At 41.6% G+C, this 20,886-nt stretch overlaps 1 protein-coding gene across 1 annotated transcript in view; it reads right to left on the reverse strand.

Annotated features, from left to right (window-relative positions):
* The window catches only part of cblb (Cbl proto-oncogene B, E3 ubiquitin protein ligase), a 201,502-nt gene that overhangs the window by 68,107 nt on the left and 112,509 nt on the right, over positions 1 to 20,886 (reverse strand). The window contains exons 9-10 of the mRNA XM_039006030.1: positions 16,626 to 16,757; positions 7,480 to 7,683 (exon numbers count right to left, since the gene is read on the reverse strand). Of these exons, the coding sequence (XP_038861958.1) occupies positions 7,480 to 7,683; positions 16,626 to 16,757 (336 nt within the window). The remainder of the gene's footprint in view (positions 1 to 7,479; positions 7,684 to 16,625; positions 16,758 to 20,886) is intronic.

Consider the following 20,886-nt stretch of genomic DNA (forward strand, 5'->3'; position numbering starts at 1 on the left):
TGAAATATTCCAGATTGACTGACCATCATGTCTTAAAGTAATGCTGGACTGTTGTTTCTCTTTGCCTATTTGAGCTGTGCTTGCCATAATATGGACTTTGTCTTTTACCAAATATAACATATATATTCTGTCCACCACCACCCATGGTAATAGCATGAGGTGTTATTTTATATGTATAGGAAGTAGCGGCAAGAGAACAGTTGAAGATACATATAGAATGCACCGATAGACAAGCTCCACTGACAATTGTCTGTAGGCATTTATGAGAAGTTTCTACGTGGTCTGAGAACCACTGATAATAGCACAACGTGTTATTGAGCATGAGGTGTTATTGTAGGCATTTAGGAATCGTTGAAGATGCACATGGAGTGGTGTGGATGTGAATACCTATGTTGATTTATAATGTTATATAGTGATTCTGTATGTGAAGATATGAAAGGAGAGAGTACTATTCCTGAGTATGCTGTATAAATAAAACACTACTGTAAATATTTCAACTCCTGTATGAATAGAACACTCGTGTAAAGAAGGAATTTGTAAAGAAGAGTATAATGGTTTACCAGAGATTTGATAAAGTAAATGTTTGTTTTTTTTGTAATAATAATATACAATTTGCACACCCACACGCAGACGTATGTAAGTGGTTGGGATGGGTGTGTACATAGACAAGTCGTCGTTGGGATGGGTGTGTATATAGGCAATTTGTCGTTGGGATGGGTGTGTATATAGGCAATTTGTCGTTGGGATGGGTGTGTATATAGGCAAGTTGTCGTTGGGATGGGTGTGTACATAGACAAGTTGTCGTTGGGATGGGTGAGTATATAGGCAAGTTGTCGTTGGGATGGGTGTGTACATAGACAAGTTGTCGTTGGGATGGGTGAGTATATAGGCAAGTTGTCGTTGGGATGGGTGTGTATATAGACAAGTTGTCGTTGGGATGGGTGTGTATATAGACAAGTTGTCGTTGGGATGGGTGTGTATATAGGCAAGTTGTCGTTGGGATGGGTGTGTATATAGGCAAGTTGTCGTTGGGATGGGTGTGTACATAGACAAGTTGTCGTTGGGATGGGTGTGTATATAGACAAGTTGTCGTTGGGATGGGTGTGTATATAGGCAAGTTGTCGTTGGGATGGGTGTGTATATAGGCAAGTTGTCGTTGGGATGGGTGTGTATATAGGCAATTTGTCGTTTGGGATGGGTGAGTATATAGGCAAGTCGTCGTTGGGATGGGTGTGTATATAGACAAGTCGTCATTGGGATGGGTGTGTATATAGACAAGTTGTCGTTGGGATGGGTGTGTATATAGGCAATTTGTCGTTTGGGATGGGTGAGTATATAGGCAAGTTGTCGTTGGGATGGGTGTGTATATAGACAAGTCGTCGTTGGGATGGGTGTGTATATAGACAAGTCGTCGTTGGGATGGGTGTGTATATAGGCAAGTTGTCGTTGGGATGGGTGTGTATATAGACAAGTCGTCGTTGGGATGGGTGTGTATATAGACAAGTTGTCGTTGGGATGGGTGTGTATATAGGCAAGTTGTCGTTGGGATGGGTGTGTATATAGGCAAGTCGTCGTTGGGATGGGTGTGTATATAGGCAAGTTGTCGTTGGGATGGGTGAGTATATAGACAAGTTGTCGTTGGGATGGGTGTGTACATAGACAAGTTGTCGTTGGGATGGGTGTGTATATAGGCAAGTTGTCGTTGGGATGGGTGTGTACATAGACAAGTTGTCGTTGGGATGGGTGTGTATATAGGCAAGTTGTCGTTGGGATGGGTGTGTATATAGACAAGTCGTCGTTGGGATGGGTGTGTATATAGACAAGTTGTCGTTGGGATGGGTGTGTATATAGGCAAGTTGTCGTTGGGATGGGTGTGTATATAGGCAAGTCGTCGTTGGGATGGGTGTGTATATAGGCAAGTTGTCGTTGGGATGGGTGAGTATATAGACAAGTTGTCGTTGGGATGGGTGTGTACATAGACAAGTTGTCGTTGGGATGGGTGTGTACATAGGCAAGTTGTCGTTGGGATGGGTGTGTATACAGGCAAGTCGTCGTTGGGATGGGTGTGTATATAGACAAGTCGTCGTTGGGATGGGTGTGTATATAGACAAGTTGTCGTTGGGATGGGTGAGTATATAGACAAGTTGTCGTTGGGATGGGTGTGTATATAGGCAAGTTGTCGTTGGGATGGGTGTGTATATAGGCAAGTTGTCGTTGGGATGGGTGTGTATAAGTCCCACATGTTGCTTAGTCTACACATGTTGCTTACGATGCATGTGACAAATACAATTTCATTTTATACTTATGTATTTTATTCCTGGTGTTACTATTTTAATATGTATCATTATTTTTTAAACTTCTTTCTGTCCCTCTAATCAGGGGAATGGGACCCCAGGTGTGGATTCTCTGACCAAATTTTATCCGTAAAATGTAATTCCTGAAGAACGTGTCTCGACTCCTGAAGTAGTTGTGAAACAAAGATACTGTAAGTCACGAACAAATAGCAGATCGACGGAATGCAGCTCAAGAGACATCTCAGATCGCTACAAAGTTGTCTGACTTTAGGTTTGTGGTAGCACTTTATAATAACTCCACGTAATAAAGCATTTATAACGAATGAGTAAATTGCTTATTTATCATTTATTAATCATTACTCCATTCATAAGATGTTTAATATAGATCCTTATAAACCATTTACTAATCATTATTCAAGTATTTTTTGCATGGCCTCATCTAAAGTGTGGGCTATTTATATTTTATGAATAGTGACCAGTGTCATTTCTCACAAAAAGAAGGACAAGCCATTTGTAGCAGTACCTAATGCTCCTTAAGATCTCAAAATAGTGTAAGGGAAAATGTTATGTTTGTGCCTTTCTAATAACCAAGTTGACTGGGTTCATGCAAGTGACTGATTGATTGTGCCTGGGAGGGATCCTCACTATGTGGAGGCCAGGCCATCTGATGCAGCACTACATCACTCTCCTTCTTGGTCAAATAGCCCTTACACAGCCTGGAGGTGTGTTGGGTCATTGTCCTGTTGAAAAACAAATGATAGTCCCACTAAGCGCTTACCAGATGGGATGACATATCGCTGCAGAATGCTGTGGTAGCCATTCTGGTGTAAAAAGTATTAAGAGAAATGTTCAGAGTGGTCGCTTTATGGATCATTTGATAAAGATAAGGCTAAAGCATTGTATGACTGTCTGTTTCTGGGAAACAGGTGTGTCAGACTAAGACATATCCACTTTTGCTAAAGGTACAGGACTTGACTTTGTTTGAGAGTGATCTGTGTGTATTAGCACTAGTTATTGAGAGGGTTTTCCTATTGGGAAGGGAGAGTACTAGTTGAAGGAAACAGATATGGAGACTATTGAAAGTAATAAAGTGAATGGAAATATTAGTGGGTTTCAGATAGCACACTAATAATACAATATCTTAGTAATTTGAAGAAGTAAATGTTTCAATACAAGGTCACATAACAAACAGAGGGATTGAGCCTTGGGTCCTACTGATTATATTAGAGGTTGCCATCTGTTGTTCGGTTTAAAGATAAGCTTCCTGTGGACGAATAGAAAAGCCGCCAGTGAAAATGAGTGGAACTCACTGAACTCAAACAGGCTGTAATGGACACAGTAAGACATTTGGGACAGATGTATGAATAACTGAATAAGAGATGTTTTTGACCATTTCCAATTATTATTACTGAATTCTAGTGTGGGTAACGCCAGTGATTTAAGTAAGAAGATAATGTCATCTAAAAAAAACAATGTTTCCATTACGTGGAACTGTGTCCAAAATGGAATTAGTACCGAATATTGAGCTGATAAGCCAGCAACTGTTTTGAAAGACCTGGCAGATTTGTTAAACAACAGGTTTCATATTTTGACTAGTGGATGTCACAGGGACAGTCCGTAGAGGACATATGTCAACGCAATAGGTCAAAATTACAAGATTACAAGAAATGGGCTCTGGGGTTGTTTTCTTTAGAAGGTGCCTATTCCGCTTAACGAGACACTGTATCGTCGGAAGTGCGATTCTGTCTACGCATGCTTTTATCAAGACTTCCTGCCCAAGATGCAGTGAGCTTGGACTGACTAGGATGTAGCAGTGTGAAAACCAAGTAGATCTTTATTTTTTTTTTATTCCATGACTGATGAATGTCCACTACCAAGTTTACCAGTGATTCTGTATCTCTCCCTTTGAAAGTCATCCTGGGGCAGGTTCCTTAGGAGAGCAGTTATTGAGACTGTGTACTATACAGTATAAAGGTACCCGGATCCAGCTGTTAAGGGAGCTCTCAAATTAAGTAAGGCCTGGTCATTTTGTTTGTATTTACCCTACATTTTACCATACACGACCCACCTGTTATGAATATTTGTTAGTGGTGTTAATACTGCATTTGATTTATTGTGTGGGTTATTTTAATGTGGTTTTAGTGGGTTTTTCACACGTTAGAAAGGATGCACCTTAAAGAGTACACAAATTACATTTTCTGAAGTATCTATTGTCCGAGTTTTGGTTGCACACATGTAGATTCTCTTGATAAGAAATGTACTGAAAAACCCAGTGTAAACCTGGTACACACAATATTTTAAATGTCTTTAAATAAAGAGTCTGAGGTACAGGGAAAGAAAGGGGAATGAAACACTCACTTAACGGGGTGAAATTACCTCTGACCTCTGATCTGACTTTATGGTATGGCCTGATAACGCTCACTAGAAAGGTTAGACATTGGGTGAGATTTAAATGTAATATGTAAAGACTGATAATTAGGAAAAAGTGTATAATTTATCAATAGTATCAATAATTGATCAATTATACACTTTTTCCTAATTATCAGTGTGATTATGTGTGATTCGGACCACAAGGAGAGAGAGAGCGCTGCACCTGAATGTGTAATGAATACTCAGGGAGAAAAAGGTGTAGATTCCGTCACAGAGCGCGGCAGGTGTTAATTTCGCCTTCGCAGAATGCAGGAATCGTGGTCACAGGCAGGCAATGGTCATACACAGGGTAGGCAAACAAGCAGGTGAAACAAAACTAGGACTGAAGGCTATAACTGGTTCTCACAAACGAGCTAGGAAAGGCATAGTAGAGTCAAAACGAACAATACCTCACAAAGGCACAAACAAAATGAACTGAACTAAATAAGGAGCTGATGAGACCAGGTGAGAAACTAACACAGGTGAAATCAATGAACAAAAATTAAAGACAGGGCTACGTTCAAGAACACAACGAAACATGACAGAAGGTTGACTAAGAAAATAGATACAGAACCTTACAGAATGAGGGAAACCTGTCTATGGTCTATTTTACTATTCCTTGAATTACCTTATGGGATACAATTTTGAAATGGTGTTGTTTACATTGGATAAAAGCAGAGACACAGAGCTACAAAATGGTATATCATACACTGCATTTGGGGAACAATGGGAAAGTAATTCTGCTTTGAAAGTTGATAAACTTGCAACCTCACTTTTGAGAAAATGGCCTTTGAATATTTTGGTACCTACCGGAGACCTCTTCTTTGTCTACACCCATTCAGCATCGTTCACACCCTCTTAAGATTTATCCCCCAACCAAACTCTGACTATTATACTCACCCTAGCAGAGCTGGTTAGGCTGTTTTCATGTTATCCAGAGCATTGGTGACTGTAACTGTGCTGCTGGCAACAATTTAATTACGCTTTTTTTGCAAACGTTTACTGACACCGGCCATATTCAACAGGTGTTGAGCGTTCGTAAATTCATCAGTTATTCTGCGCTCTGGCACACTCAGACGGGAGTAGGCCAGACTGAATTTAAGAACGCACCCGAAATGGTTACTTGCATAGTGGAGTATTTTGTTTAGCTAGCTAAACAATTAACCATAATCCCAACTCATGACGTTACTACCCTGCTAGCTAACCCTGCTAACCCTGCTAGCTAACTGCTAGCTACCCTGCTAGCTAGCTAACCAAACAAGTTCAATGCTAGCTAGCTAACATTAGGCTCTAACTAGCCAAGCAAATGGCTCTGAGATACAAATAATAAGATCATACACGTAATGTTAGCTAGCGAGCCAGCCAGCTAACGTTAGCTAGCTAGCTAACGGTACACTTTAACTTGAAATGAAAATAATTTATGTCCAAATTATAAACGTGTAATATCTGAAAACGTAGCTAGCTAGACTATCTTATTACCCGTGGTCTGAAATCAGAGTAGATAGCCAGAGCGAATTTACAAGCTACAGTCTATCAACAGTTGTTAAAGTGACATTCTATTGAAATAGAATGTCACTAACAACTAGCTAGCTAAATAATGAACCAGAATCCCAACTCATGACGTTACTACCCTGCATGAATCTGCAGGTAGATAACCAACAAGGTTCAATGTTAGCTAGCTAATATTAGGCTATAACTAGCCAAGGAAATGGCTCTGAGAAACAAATAATAAGATCATACACGTAAAGTTCCCCTTTACGATTGTTTGGGGCATCCGGAAAAAAGCTTGTCCGGAGAAGACAAGGTGAGCGCAGTCCTGTGTCATACAAACAGTAAAGCATCCTGAGATTATTCATGTGTGGGGTTGCTTCTCAGCCAAGGTAGTAGGCTCACTCACAATTTTGCCTAAGAACACAGCCATGAATAAAGAATGGTACCAACACATCCTCTGAGAGCAACTTCTCCCAACCATCCAGGAACAGTTTGGTGACAAACAATGCCTTTTCCAGCATGATGGAGCACCTTGCCATAAGGCAAAAGTGATAACTAAGTGGCTCGGGGAACAAAACATCAATATTTTGGGTCCATGGCAAGGAAACTCCCCAGACCTTAATCCCATTGAGAACTTGTGGTCAATCCTCAAGAGGCGGGTGGACAAACAAAAACCCACAAATTCTGACAAAATCCAAGCATTGATTATGCAAGAATGGACTGCCATCAGTCAGGATGTGGCCCAGAAGTTAATTGACAGCATGCCAGGGCGGATTGCAGAGGTCTTGAAAAAGAAGGGTCAAAACTGCAAATATTGACTCTTTGCAGCAACTTCATGTAATTGTCAATAAAAGCCTTTGACACTTATGAAATGCTTGAAATTATACTTCAGTATTCCATAGTAATATCTGTAAATGGTTTATAATGTAAGGACCTATTAAAGACATCTTATTAATGATCTTATGAATCATTCATAAATACTTTAAAAGGTTGTTTATGTGTGAATACCTACGTTACCTGCATTTACAAATGTGGGAGTAATGATTAATAAATGATAAAGAAGCGATTTACTAATCCATTATAAATGCTTTATTACGTGGAATTATTATGAAGCGCTACCATGATTTTTAAATCCTCTAATGTTTAGTGTGTGTATTTTGTTGTACTCACATGGCTGAGGCAACTCCATATGTATTTTACAATTTTCAAATAAATAAATGAATTCATACAATTACGTAGTATAATAATAGACTAAAAGTGATAGTAAATGAAGGATGTGAAGTACCTTCCTGATGGAGGCCAGTCTGTTCATGACCAGACAGTCCTCTCTATCCTCGTCCAGGTCGTCCAGGTCCAGCATAGGCGAGCTAAAGTCATCCAGGAAGAAGCACTTAGCCCCTGTGTTGCGCGGGTCAAAAGGGTCCACGATGATCGGCTCTGTGCCTTTGATCTCACACCGGCAGAAAGGGCACCCTTGTCCGTCCGACTCCTGTCGAGAAACACACATCAAGCTTCCGTGTATTTGCAGCTAAAAGATGCACTGTACTATATAGGCCAAAAAACATAAGTAATTAAATGAATCAAACATTCAAATAAATGCAATCCCACATGCACATGCCCAGAAACTATACACATTCAGGCATACAACACACACGCACAGACGCTGTGGGATCTAAAGCAAGAGAGGCAATTGCAGACAGCTGGGACACATGGTTTCATTCAAAAGAACCTGTAGGCCTTGGTAAGACATCTTTCCTTTTCCCCCTTAAAAAGAGCACTGGCAGAGTAAAGTGAAGACATGCACACACATTAATAAGAAGGAAGTCATTTTGACAATCTACAAGCCTCAGTGCCCCGAATACAGATTAAACATGGCAGAGGAAAACAATCAGCACTATAAATAAATAAAAGGCTTCCATCTTTCATGATGAGGTTTCCCTCTGCTTCAACTTTAGTGAATCAAAGGGAGGCGATATTTACAAGAACAAAAGCCTGATTGTGGCAGCCATCTATCTGGTTGGGGACTTGCGAAAGGCATCAAAGCATTTTTGGAAACCAATCCTAATTAGAGTGGGAGGCTGCTCAGGCTCACTGACACTGCAGAAAAATCCCCTGTCCTCAAAAACTGGCCTCCCGTGGGCCGGTCCACCCACGGCCATATTTCACGCAGGCAGCCTTGCAGACACATTCAGCATCGGGTGACAATGCAATGCATTGTTTCTGGTAATATAAATTCCCTGGTTTTCCCAAAATTATGGTTGGAGGATTCCAGTGGTGTAAAATACTTAAGTAAAAATACTTTAAAGGACTACTTAAGCATTTTGGGGGGAAATCTGTACTTCACTATTGATATTTTTGACAACTTTTATTTCACTACATTCCTAAAGAAAATAGTATACTTTTTACTCCATACATTTTCTCTGACACCCAAAAGTAATCCTTACATTTCAAATGCTTAGCAGGGACGGAAAATGGTCTAATTTACACACTTATCAACAGAACATCCCTGGTCATCTCTACTGCCTCTGATCTGGCGGACTCACTAAACACACATGCTTCGTTTGTAAATGATTGTCAAAGTGTTGAAGTGTGCCCCTGGCTATCCTTAAATTTAAAAAATATATAAATGAAAATCGTGCAGTCTGATTTGCTTAGCATAAGGAATGTGAAATTATTTATACTTTTACTTTGATAATTTAGTATATTTGAGCTATTACATTTACTTTTGATACTTAAGTATATTTAAAACCAAATACTTTTAGACAAGTAGTATTTTACTGGGTGACTTTCACTTTTACTTGAGTCATTTTCTAATAAGGTATCTTTACTTTTACTCAAGTATAACAATTGGGTAATTTTTACACCACTGGAGGGTTCCGTAATCAGGCGGGAATAAGCAGGAAATCCGGAATCCTCCAATCATGATTTCTGGAAAACCAGGGAATTTATTGAAAGTTCCAGGAATTTTGCAACCCCAGGTATATTAAATGCAGATGATCCCAGTCATATGACATGTAAGTTATGGTCCTAGGTTAGATATGAATCTGATCAATCAAATCAGAAGATTCAGAGTTGAAGAGCCATGTATGTACATTACAGTAAATGTGTAAAAACATATGCATCACCGCTCTTGGCCAAAAACACCCATATCTGATCACAACAGAAGAGAAGCCCCGCAAAGACGTCCTTTCCAAAAACAGAATGGCCATTCAAATCCTACAGGGCCCACCCCTTCTGCATTAAGAAACTAACTTAAATAAAAATACCAGGATGTGATCAAGAATCTTTGAGTAATGGCAGATGTTTTAATTTAAAAAAAGAATAAGTAGAACCAGAAGTCCTTGTTGAGTAGGTTAATGTGACGAGGTTAATTGCCGTCCGATCTGACACACACACACACACACACACACACACACACACACACACACACACACACACACACACACACACACACACACACACACACAAATGTTCCATTCAAGCAGGGTTTTGCTTTCTCTGCAGATGTACCACCTACCAAGGAACAATATTTTCAAGAAAATCTACCAAATAAAATACAATTTTATTTTGTCACATACACATGGTTAGCAGATGTTAATGCGAGTGTAGCGAAACGCTTGTGCTTCTAGTTCCGACAATGCAGTAATAACCAATGAGTAATCTAACCTAACAATTCCACAACTACTACCTTATACACACAAGTGTAAAGGGATAAAGAATATGTACATAAAGATATATGAATGAGTGATGGTACAGAACGGCATAGGCAAGATGCAGTAGATGGTATAGAGTACAGTATATACATATGAGATGAGTAATGTAGGGTATATAAACAATATAAACATAAAGTGGCATAGTTTAAAGTATGTGATACATGTATTACATAAAGATGGCAAGATGCAGTAGATGATATAGAGTACAGTATATACATATGAGATGAGTAATGTAGGGTACGTAAACATTATATTAAGTGGCATTGTTTAAAGTGGCTAGTGGTACATTTTTACATACATTTCCATCAATTCCCATTATTAAAGTGGCTGGAGTTGAGTCAGTATGTTGGCAGCGGCCACTAAATGTTAGTGGTGGCTGTTTAACAGTCTGATGGCCTTGAGATAGAAGCTGTTTTTCAGTCTCTCAGTCCCTGCTTTGATGCACCTGTACTGACCTCGCCTTCTGGATGATAGCGGGGTGAACAGGCAGTGGCTCGGGTGGTTGTTGTCCTTGATGATCTTTATGGCCTTCCTGTGACATCGGGTGGTGTAGGTGTCCTGGAGGGCAGGTAGTTTGCCCCCGGTGATGCGTTGTGCAGACCTCACTACCCTCTGGAGAGCCTTACGGTTGTGGGCGGAGCAGTTGCCGTACCAGGCGGTGATACAGCCCGACAGGATGCTCTCGATTGTGCATCTGTAGAAGTTTGTGAGTGCTTTTGGTGACAAGCCGAATTTCTTCAGCCTCCTGAGGTTGAAGAGGCGCTGCTGCACCTTCTTCACAACGCTGTCTGTGTGGGTGAACCAATTCAGTTTGTCCGTGATGTGTACACCGAGGAACTTAAAACTTACTACCCTCTCCACTACTGTCCCGTCAATGTGGATAGGGGGGTGCTCCCTCTGCTGTTTCCTGAAGTCCACGATCATCTCCTTTGTTTTGTTGACATTGAGTGTGAGGTTATTTTCCTGACACCACACTCCAAGGGCACTCACCTCCTCCCTGTAGGCCGTCTCGTCGTTGTTGGTAATCAAGCCTACCACTGTAGTGTCGTCTGCAAACTTGATGATTGAGTTGGAGGCGTGCATGGCCACGCAGTCATGGGTGAACAGGGAGTACAGGAGAGGGCTGAGAATGCACCCTTGTGGGGCCCAGTGTTGAGGATCAGCGGGGTGGAGATGTTGTTACCTACCCTCACCACCTGGGGGCGGCCCGTCAGGAAGTCCAGGACCCAGTTGCACAGGGCGGGGTTGAGACCCAGGGTCTCGGGCTTAATGACGAGTTTGGAGGGTACTATGGTGTTAAATGCTGAGCTGTAGTCGATGAACAGCATTCTTACAAAGGTATTCCTCTTGTCCAGATGGGTTAGGGCAGTGTGCAGTGTGATCGCGATTGCGTCGTCTGTGGACCTATTGGGGCGGTAAGCAAATTGGAGTGGGTCTAGGGTGTCAGGTAGGGTGGAGGTGATATGGTCCTTGAATAGTCTCTCAAAGCACTTCATGATGACGGAAGTGAGTGCTGTGGTGCGGTAGTCATTTAGCTCAGTTACCTTAGCTTTCTTGGAAACAGGAACAATGGTGGCCCTCTTGAAGCATGTGGGAACAGCAGACTGGGATAAGGATTGATTGAATATGTCCGTAAACACACCAGCCAGCTGGTCTGCGCATGCTCTGAGGAAGCGGCTGGAGATGCCGTCTTGGACTGCAGCCTTGCGAGGGTTAACACGTTTAAATCTTTTACTCACGTTGGCTGCGGTGAAGGAGAGCCCACAGGTTCTGGTAGCGGGCCGTGTCAGTGGCACTGTTCTTGTCCTCAAAGCGAGCAAAGAAGTTGTTTAGATTGTCTGGGAGCAAGACATCGTGGTCCGCGACGGGGCTGGTTTTTCTTTTGTAGTCCGTGATTGACTGTAGACCCTGCCACATACCTCTGGTGTCTGAGCCGTTGAATTGCGACTCTACTTTGTCTCTATACTGACGCTTTGCTTGTTTGATTGCCTTGCGGAGGGAATAGCAACACTGTTTGTATTCGGTCATGTTTCCGGTCACCTTGCCCTGAATAAAAGCAGTGGTTTGCGCTTTCAGTTTTGCGTGAATGCTGCCATCAATCCGTGGTTTCTGGTTGGGGAATGTTTTAATAGACGCTGTGGGTACAACATCACCGATGCACTTGCTAATAAACTCGCTCACCGAATCAGCGTATTCATCAATGTTGTTGTTCGACGCTATGCGGAACAAATCCCAGTCCACGTGATCGAAGCAATCTTGAAGCATGGAATCCGATTGGTTGGACCAGTGTTGAACAGACCTGAGCACGGGTGCTTCCTGTTTTAGTTTCTGTTTATAGACTGGGAGCAACAAAATGGAGTCGTGGTCAGCTTTTCCCGAAAGGAGGGCGAGGGAGGGCCTTATATACGTCGCGGAAGTTAGAATAACAATGATCCAGGGTTTTGCCAGCCCGGGTCGTGCAATCGATATGCTGATAAAATTTAGGGAGCCTTGTTTTCAGATTAGCCTTGTTAAAATCCCCAGTTACAATAAATGCAGCCTCAGGATATATGGTTTCCAGTTTACATAGAGTCAAATGAAGTTCGTTCAGGGCCATCGATGTGTCTGCTTGGGGGGGGGGGAATATATACGGCTGTGATTATAATCGAAGAGAATTCCCTTGGTAGATAATGCGGTCGACATTTGATTGTGAGGAATTCTAAGTCAGGTGAACAGAATGACTTGAGTTCCTGTATGTTGTTATGATCACACCACGTCTCGTTGATCATAAGGCATACCCCCCCTCCCCTCTTCTTACCAGAAAGATGTTTGTTTCTGTCGGCGCGATGCGTGAAGAAACCAGCTGGCTGCACCGACTCCGTTAGCGTCTCTCGAGTGAGCCATGTTTCCGTGAAGCAAAGAACGTTACAGTCTCTGATGTCTCTCTGGAAGGCAACCCTTGCTCGGATTTCATCAACCTTGTTGTCAAGAGACTGGACATTGGCGAGTAGTATGCTAGGGAGTGGAGCGCGATGTGCCCGTCTCCGAAGCCTGACCAGAAGACCGCTTCGTTTGCCCCTTTTACGGCGTCGCTGTTTAGGGTCGCCGGCTGGGATCAGATCCATTGTACTGGGTGGAAGGCAAAACACAGGATCCGCTTCGGGAGAGTCATATTCCTGGTCGTAATGATAGTGAGTTGACGTTGCTCTTATATTCAGTAGTTCCTCCCGACTGTATGTAATGAAACATAAGATTACCTGGGGTACCAATGTAAGAAATAACACGTAAAAAAACAAAATACTGCATAGTTTCCTAGGAACGCGAACCGAGGCGGCCATCTCTGTCGGCGCCGGAAGTAGTAGTACCAAGTTTCAATACCGGTAATAATTCATATTTATCCTGGAAGTGCCCATTTAAAGCATTTAAAATCAAGATATGGTCTCTTTGCCTGGGTTCTCCCCAGATAAGAGGGGCGCTGTGCCACCCTGTCGGCTTGGCTGCACCAAGATTTCAGATCAAATTATACGGTATTTACTAATGATAGAGTAACTATCTTTGTTCGGCAGCGCATTTCAGCAGTAGGCTATCTCAATGCACAAGAGCACACTCCGAGTATAGCGTTGTATAGTCATTCTTACTCAGTCAAACAAAAGTGAAAAGACCAAAGTTGCTAAACTTGCTAGATAACCTCCAACGAATTACAGAATATCTCCTATATTTGGCTAAATCGAGTTGACGATTATACAGATAGCAGATCAGCTCATGAATAACAGGGAGATGAAGAGTGGAAATAGTTATAGCGGTATTTTGACAGGCATACACGAGAGACGTGCTCTGATAATGCAACCTATGGATTACAGAATAAAGTTAAGAATTTTCATGCGAGACATGAGTCAAGATTTTGGGACTGGATAGGAAAATAGCGTAGGCTCTAGGACAGGAGAAGATAGAATTTTCCCTCATGACTCTCTGAATTGTTAACAGACTTCATGTGACAGTGAATTGTGCATAGGCCTATCAAATTTGTGACTTCCTGAAGATTCACAATGACAGCTCAAAGAGGCACATGTTCTTTTATAGGCTATAGGCCTACTGTAGGGGTTCCCTGTAGGATTTATTCATTGCATTTGGGTCGCGTGTGCAGTCCGGCATTGTCAACTATGCATGCGCTTTGAATTTATGGCGACTTTGTGTGATGTAAAAGGTTTCCATGCAAAAAGCTGTTTGGATAATGTGCTCTTTTATTTGTTGCTAATCTGATGTTGCGCATGTTGTGTTAGTGCTGACATTGGATAATTGTTTTTGTAATTTCTCGGATCTTGTCATTTTATTTTATTTTTTATTTTTTCCCGGGATTCTGGTTACCCATGTTACTCACTAGCATCTACTGTATTCAAAAGCATATAACACTATGCCGTGACGTTGCTACCATTAATGTGAAGACGGCTATTCATCCAATAATTACATACAGTGGGGCAAAAAAGTATTTAGTCAGCCACCAATTGTGCAAGTTCTCCCACTTAAAAAGATGAGAGAGGCCTGTAATTTTCATCATAGGTACACTTCAACTATGACAGACAAAATGAGAAAAAAAAAATCCAGAAAATCACATTGTAGGATTTTTAATGAATTTATTTGCAAATTATGGTGGAAATTAAGTATTTGGTCAATAACAAAAGTTTATCTCAATACTTTGTTATATACCCTTTTTTGGCAATGACAGAGGTCAAACGTTTTCTGTAAGTCTTCACAAGGTTTTCACACACTGTTGCTGGTATTTTGGCCCATTCCTCCATGCAGATCTCCTCTAGAGCAGTGATGTTTTGGGGCTGTTGCTGGGCAACACGGACTTTCAACTCCCTCCAAAGATTTTCTATGGGGTTGAGATCTGGAGACTGGCTAGGCCACTCCAGGACCTTGAAATGCTTCTTACGAAGCCACTCCTTCGTTGCCCGGGCGGTGTGTTTGGGATCATTGTCATGCTGAAAGACCCAGCCACGTTTCATCTTCAATGCCCTTACTGATGGTAGGCTTTGTTACTTTGGTCCCAGCTCTCTGCAGGTCATTCACTAGGTCCCCCCGTGTGGTTCTGGGATTTTTGCTCACCGTTCTTGTGATCATTTTGACCCCACGGGGTGAGATCTTGCGTGGAGCCCCAGATCGAGGGAGATTATCAGTGGTCTTGTATGTCTTCCATTTCCTAATAATTGCTCCCACAGTTGATTTCTTCAAACCAAGCTGCTTACCTATTGCAGATTCAGTCTTCCCAGCCTGGTGCAGGTCTACAATTTTGTTTCTGGTGTCCTTTGACAGCTCTTTGGTCTTGGCCATAGTGGAGTTTGGAGTGTGACTGTTTGAGGTTGTGGACAGGTGTCTTTTATACTGATAACAAGTTCAAACAGGTGCCATTAATACAGGTAACGAGTGGAGGACAGAGGAGCCTCTTAAAGAAGAAGTTACAGGTCTGTGAGAGCCAGAAATCTTGCTTGTTTGTAGGTGACCAAATACTTAATTTCCACCATAATTTGCAAATAAATTCATTAAAAATCCTACAATGTGATTTTCTGGATTTTTTTCCCTCATTTTGTCTGTCATAGTTGAAGTGTACCTATGATGAAAATTACAGGCCTCTCTCATCTTTTTAAGTGGGAGAACTTGCACAATTGGTGGCTGACTAAATACTTTTTTGCCCCACTTTACCACGTTCAATTGAATTAATCATATAACAATTAATTAAGTAGTAATCTAGGTCACCACGGGAAGTTTATTTAACGAGTTACCGTTTCACTCAAAAATATCAGAATATCTCGATATACTATCCGTCATCCATTAATCATTTGCTCCTATTTCAGTCTCATTCTGAACGTCGTAATATCCTATAAATCTGCACGAAGCCCAGTCTCCATGATGAATCAGCTTACACAAATTGTCATAATTATTTATTTACTAACTAATGGAATAATCACAAAGAATTACATAAACACACACACACAGGAGATTATACGTTGATTACTAACAATGTAATGAAAAGTCCCTAGTGGACAAACCCGATATGACGACTTGGTACGCAATGAAAAAGGGGTTGAGAAAGAAAGAGTGGGAGAATGAGAGACTAAGGAATTCAACTATCGTACAGACAGTTGAATAATACACTCATCGTACATGTGGATATTTAGCACCCTAACAACCGCTCATTCGGATTTAGAAGTGCAAAGTACATATTTACGCTTGTATGTCTTCGTGTCTCGCTCTGTTGAAATTGCCCCATCAGTCTGTGACGAATAGTTTGACAGAAAGTCTCTAGTTGTGTAAGTCTCTGGATGTCCACCAGAGGTCACCATGTCTTTAGTAGTCTTTAGTAGTTGTAGTAGGATTTTTTTTGTTCTGGAAGTGTCTGTTAGAATGGATACATCAGACATACCGTGCTTCTACACCTGCATTGCTTGCTGTTTGGGGTTTTAAGCTGTGTTCCGGTACACTGTTGGAAAAGCATTAACAGTGGAAACACAGAAATACCTTGTTTGCACCACAGACGCTCAAATAAATTGTGTCTCAATCGAACAAATACGGGAAAGACTGTTTGGTTTTCTGTGCACTAGTAATTGGCACACATGCAATGCCAAGATAGATTGTGCTAGTGTAAAATGATCCATCCCTGTCATGCAAACCTGAGATTCAAACCCTACTCACAATGACAAAATACACTCTGCAATGCACCGTCAACATTTGATTTGATTACCTGCCAGGCAGTCAAGCAGGAGGTGCACATGAGGTGTCCGCAGGGCTCGATCTTTACATCCTTGTCGTTCTCGGCGCAGATCTTGCACAGCTGGAAGGTGGAGCCCATCTCGCAGTAGAGCTCGTACTGCTCCTTTAGGACCAAAGAGGGGTCAGTTATGAGGCAGCACACACAACTCATGAATTAAAATAAGAATTGGACACACTCTACATGAAGCAGAATTTGAATTGAATTTGAATTAAAGGAAGTGAATTTTAATCAAGTGAGACGTATAGTGCATTCGGAAAGTATTCAGACTGCTAGACTTTTGACATTTTGTTACGTTACAGCCGTATACTAAAATGGATTAAATTGTTTTTCCCCTTATCAATATATTTTCTTAATTTTTTGCAAAATTATAATAAGAAAAACAACGGAAATATCACATTTACATACAGTACCAGTCACAAGTTTGGACACACCGATTCAGGAAACTAGGCGTATGTCACGACTTAACAGGAGAGCCGTTTGAAAGTAAAAAATGTTTTTAATCAAAATACGTTTTTTGGGCAGAAATGCCTTCTTGAACATGTGAACGTTCATGTGCCTTACTAACAAACTCGTATGCCATCTGTAAATACGAAAAAAATTGTTAAATTTACAAGCCTTGTTGCTTAAGCCACAGAAAACATTAGCAACCTTCCCACTAGCCATGATTGGCTGAGATAATGAGTGGTCTGGACATGCTGAGAGAGGAGTTCGGATTGGTCTGTTGGTAATCCAGTCGAACGCCGGTGTCATAAAAAAAAATGTATTGTGTAGTGGAGCTGCATAAGTGTGGCTCTCCACTTTCTGGAGGATCAAGTTTGAAATCAGTGGAATAATAGTATGATAGCTAAAGAGATGGAGGAAACACCTGTCTCCAGATTTAATCTCAAACTAAGGGCAACCGCGATATGACATTCCTGACGGAGAAACATCCATGCACGATGATGTATACAGGTAAAAAAGTCTAGCGTTAGCTAGCTAACGTTACATTTTCAGATATTACACTTTTTCTAATTTTGACAGGAAGTGGTTTCATTTCAAGCTAACGTAAGCTGGCTGGCTCCCTAGCTGATGTTATTATTTGTTTCTCAGAGCCGTTTGCTGTTGTAGTTAGAGCCTAATGTTAGCTAGCTAACATTGAACATGGTTGGTTAGCACTGTTTATTGTTGTTTGACTAGCTAACGTTAGCTGTCTGGCTTGTTAGCTAACGCGTTACGTGACGTGTGTGAACTTACACATTGTTTTCTTAGCTAGGTACATTGTTTACCTAGCTAGCAAGCTTTCTGAGTGCCAGAGCGCAGAATAACTGATGAATTTACAAACGCTCAACGCCCGTTGAATATGGCCGGTGTCAGTAAACATTGGCAAAAAAAGGTAACTAAATTGTTGCTAGCAGCACAGTTAACATGAAAACAGCCTAACCAGCTCTGCTAGGGCCAATAAAATGGTCAGAGTGGGGTGTTCTCTCATTTGTGTCTGGAAGTAGCTAGCAAGCTAGCCAATGTTAGCCAGTTAGCTTGAGTGCTTGACTGCCGTTGTGAGGTCAGAACGTTCGGCCAGAGCGCCCAGTGTGTGCTCTGAACACTCGGAGAGCGAAGCGCTCTGTATTTACAAACTGAAAATCTTACAGAACAGTTGCAGTCACCAACAGCCTAACCAGCTCTGCTAGGGAGAGTTATGTTCAGTGAGCTGTTCTCTCATTTGTGTCTGGAAGTAGCTGGTTAGCTAGCAAGTTAGCTTGAGTGCTTGACTGCTGTTGTTAGTGGGTGGGGCTAAAGCTTAAGAGGGTGTGAACGATGCTGAATGGGTGTAGACAAAGAAGGGCTCTCCAGTAGTGGTACCAAAACATCCAAAGGACATTTTCTCAAAAGTGAGTTTACAACTTTATCAACTTTCAAAGCAGAATTACTTTCCCATTGTTCCCCAACTGTAGTCTATGATATACCATGTTGTAGCTCTAAGTCTCTACTTTAAGTCTCAATTTAAAAAATTTCGGTCACATTTTACATGAGTTTTCTTTTGTTTGTTTTTAGTCCCATCCTTCAGCTCCATTCAACCCCTCCCATCTCTCTCTGAATCCAGTTTTGAATTATATTTTATATATATTTTTCAATTGTGCTGTGATGTTTCACAAACGTTCTGAGCCTTTCTATTCTCATAGTTTCTACAGATTGTAAATGAAAGGTAAACATTTTTGCTAAGAGTATTATTATATTATCGGTCGATTGACTTTGACTTTTCAGATCACCCAGCAGTGCTATTTGTAGAGTTAACTCCAGGTAAATGTTGCAATTCTTCAGCCATTCCTGAACATGCGACCAAAAACAAGCTACATACAGACATTATCAACAAAAATTATCTAATGATTCTTTCTGTCTCCTCGCAGCAAAATCTGCAGAGCTGAGACGGTTGTATCCTCGATATACAGTGGGGCAAAAAAGTATTTAGTCAGCCACCAATTGTGCAAGTTCTCCCACTTAAAAAGATGAGAGAGGCCTGTAATTTTCATCATAGGTACACTTCAACTATGACAGACAAAATGAGAGATTTTTTTATTTTTTTTTATGAATTTATTTGCAAATTATGGTGGAAAATAAGTATTTGGTCACCTACAAACAAGCAAGATTTCTGGCTCTCACAGACCTTCTTTAAGAGGCTCCTCTGTCCTCCACTCGTTACCTGTATTAATGGCACCTGTTTGAACTTGTTATCAGTATAAAAGACACCTGTCCAAAACCTCAAACAGTCACACTCCAAACTCCACTATGGCCAAGACCAAAGAGCTGTCAAAGGACACCAGAAACAAAATTGTAGACCTGCACCAGGCTGGGAAGACTGAATCTGCAATAGGTAAGCAGCTTGGTTTGAAGAAATCAACTGTGGGAGCAATTATTAGGAAATGGAAGACATACAAGACCACTATAATTTCCCGCGATCTGGGGCTCCACGCAAGATCTCACCCCGTGGGGTCAAAATGATCACAAGCAAAAATCCCAGAACCACACAGGGGGACCTAGTGAATGACCTGCAGAGAGCTGGGACCAAAGTAACAAAGCCTACCATCAGTAACACACTACGCCGCCAGGGACTCAAATCCTGCAGTGCCAGACGTGTCCCCCTGCTTAAGCCAGTACATGTCCAGGCCCGTCTGAAGTTTGCTAGAGAGCATTTGGATGATCCAGAAGAAGATTGGGAGAATGTCATATGAAACCAAAATATAACTTTTTGGGAAAAACTCAACTCGTCGTGTTTGGAGGACAAAGAATGCTGAGTTGCATCCAAAGAACACCATACCTACTGTGAAGCATGGGGGTGGAAACATCATGCTTTGGGGCTGTTTTTCTGCAAAGGGACCAGGACGACTGATCCGTGTAAAGGAAAGAATGAATGGGGCCATGTATCGTGAGATTTTGAGTGAAAACCTCCTTCCATCAGCAAGGGCATTGAAGATGAAACCTCCCGGATAACCTCCCGGGTGGCGCAGTGGTCTAGGGCACTGCATCGCAGTGCTAGCTGCGCCACCAGAGTCTCTGGGTTCGCGCCCAGGCTGGGCTGGGTTCGCGCCCAGGCTCTGTCGCAGCCGGCCGCAACCGGGAGGTCCGTGGGGCGACGCACAATTGGCATAGCGTCGTCCGGGTTAGGGAGGGTTTGGCCGGTAGGGATATCCTTGTCTCAGTATGTAAAAATGTAATATGTAATATGTAAAAATGTTAAAAAAAAAAAAAAAAAAAACATGTAATAAAATGTATGCACTCTACTGTAAGTCGCTCTGGATAAGAGCGTCTGCTAAATGACTAAAATGTAAATGTAAATGTAATGAAACGTGGCTGGGTCTTTCAGCATGACAATGATCCCAAACACACCGCCTGGGCAATGAAGGAGTGGCTTCGTAAGAAGCATTTCAAGGTCCTGGAGTGGCCTAGCCAGTCTCCAGATCTCAACCCCATAGAAAATCTTTGGAGGGAGTTGAAAGTCCGTGTTGCCCAGCAACAGCCCCAAAACATCACTGCTCTAGAGGAGATCTGCATGGAGGAATGGGCCAAAATACCAGCAACAGTGTGTGAAAACCTTGTGAAGACTTACAGAAAACGTTTGACCTCTGTCATTGCCAACAAAGGGTATATAACAAAGTATTGAGATAAACTTTTGTTATTGACCAAATACTTATTTTCCACCATAATTTGCAAATAAATTCATAAAAAATCGTACAATGTGATTTTCTGGATTTTTTTT

The sequence above is a fragment of the Salvelinus namaycush genome, chromosome 12, assembly GCF_016432855.1.
Source record: "Salvelinus namaycush isolate Seneca chromosome 12, SaNama_1.0, whole genome shotgun sequence".
In the NCBI taxonomy this organism is placed as follows: Eukaryota; Metazoa; Chordata; class Actinopteri; order Salmoniformes; family Salmonidae; genus Salvelinus; species Salvelinus namaycush.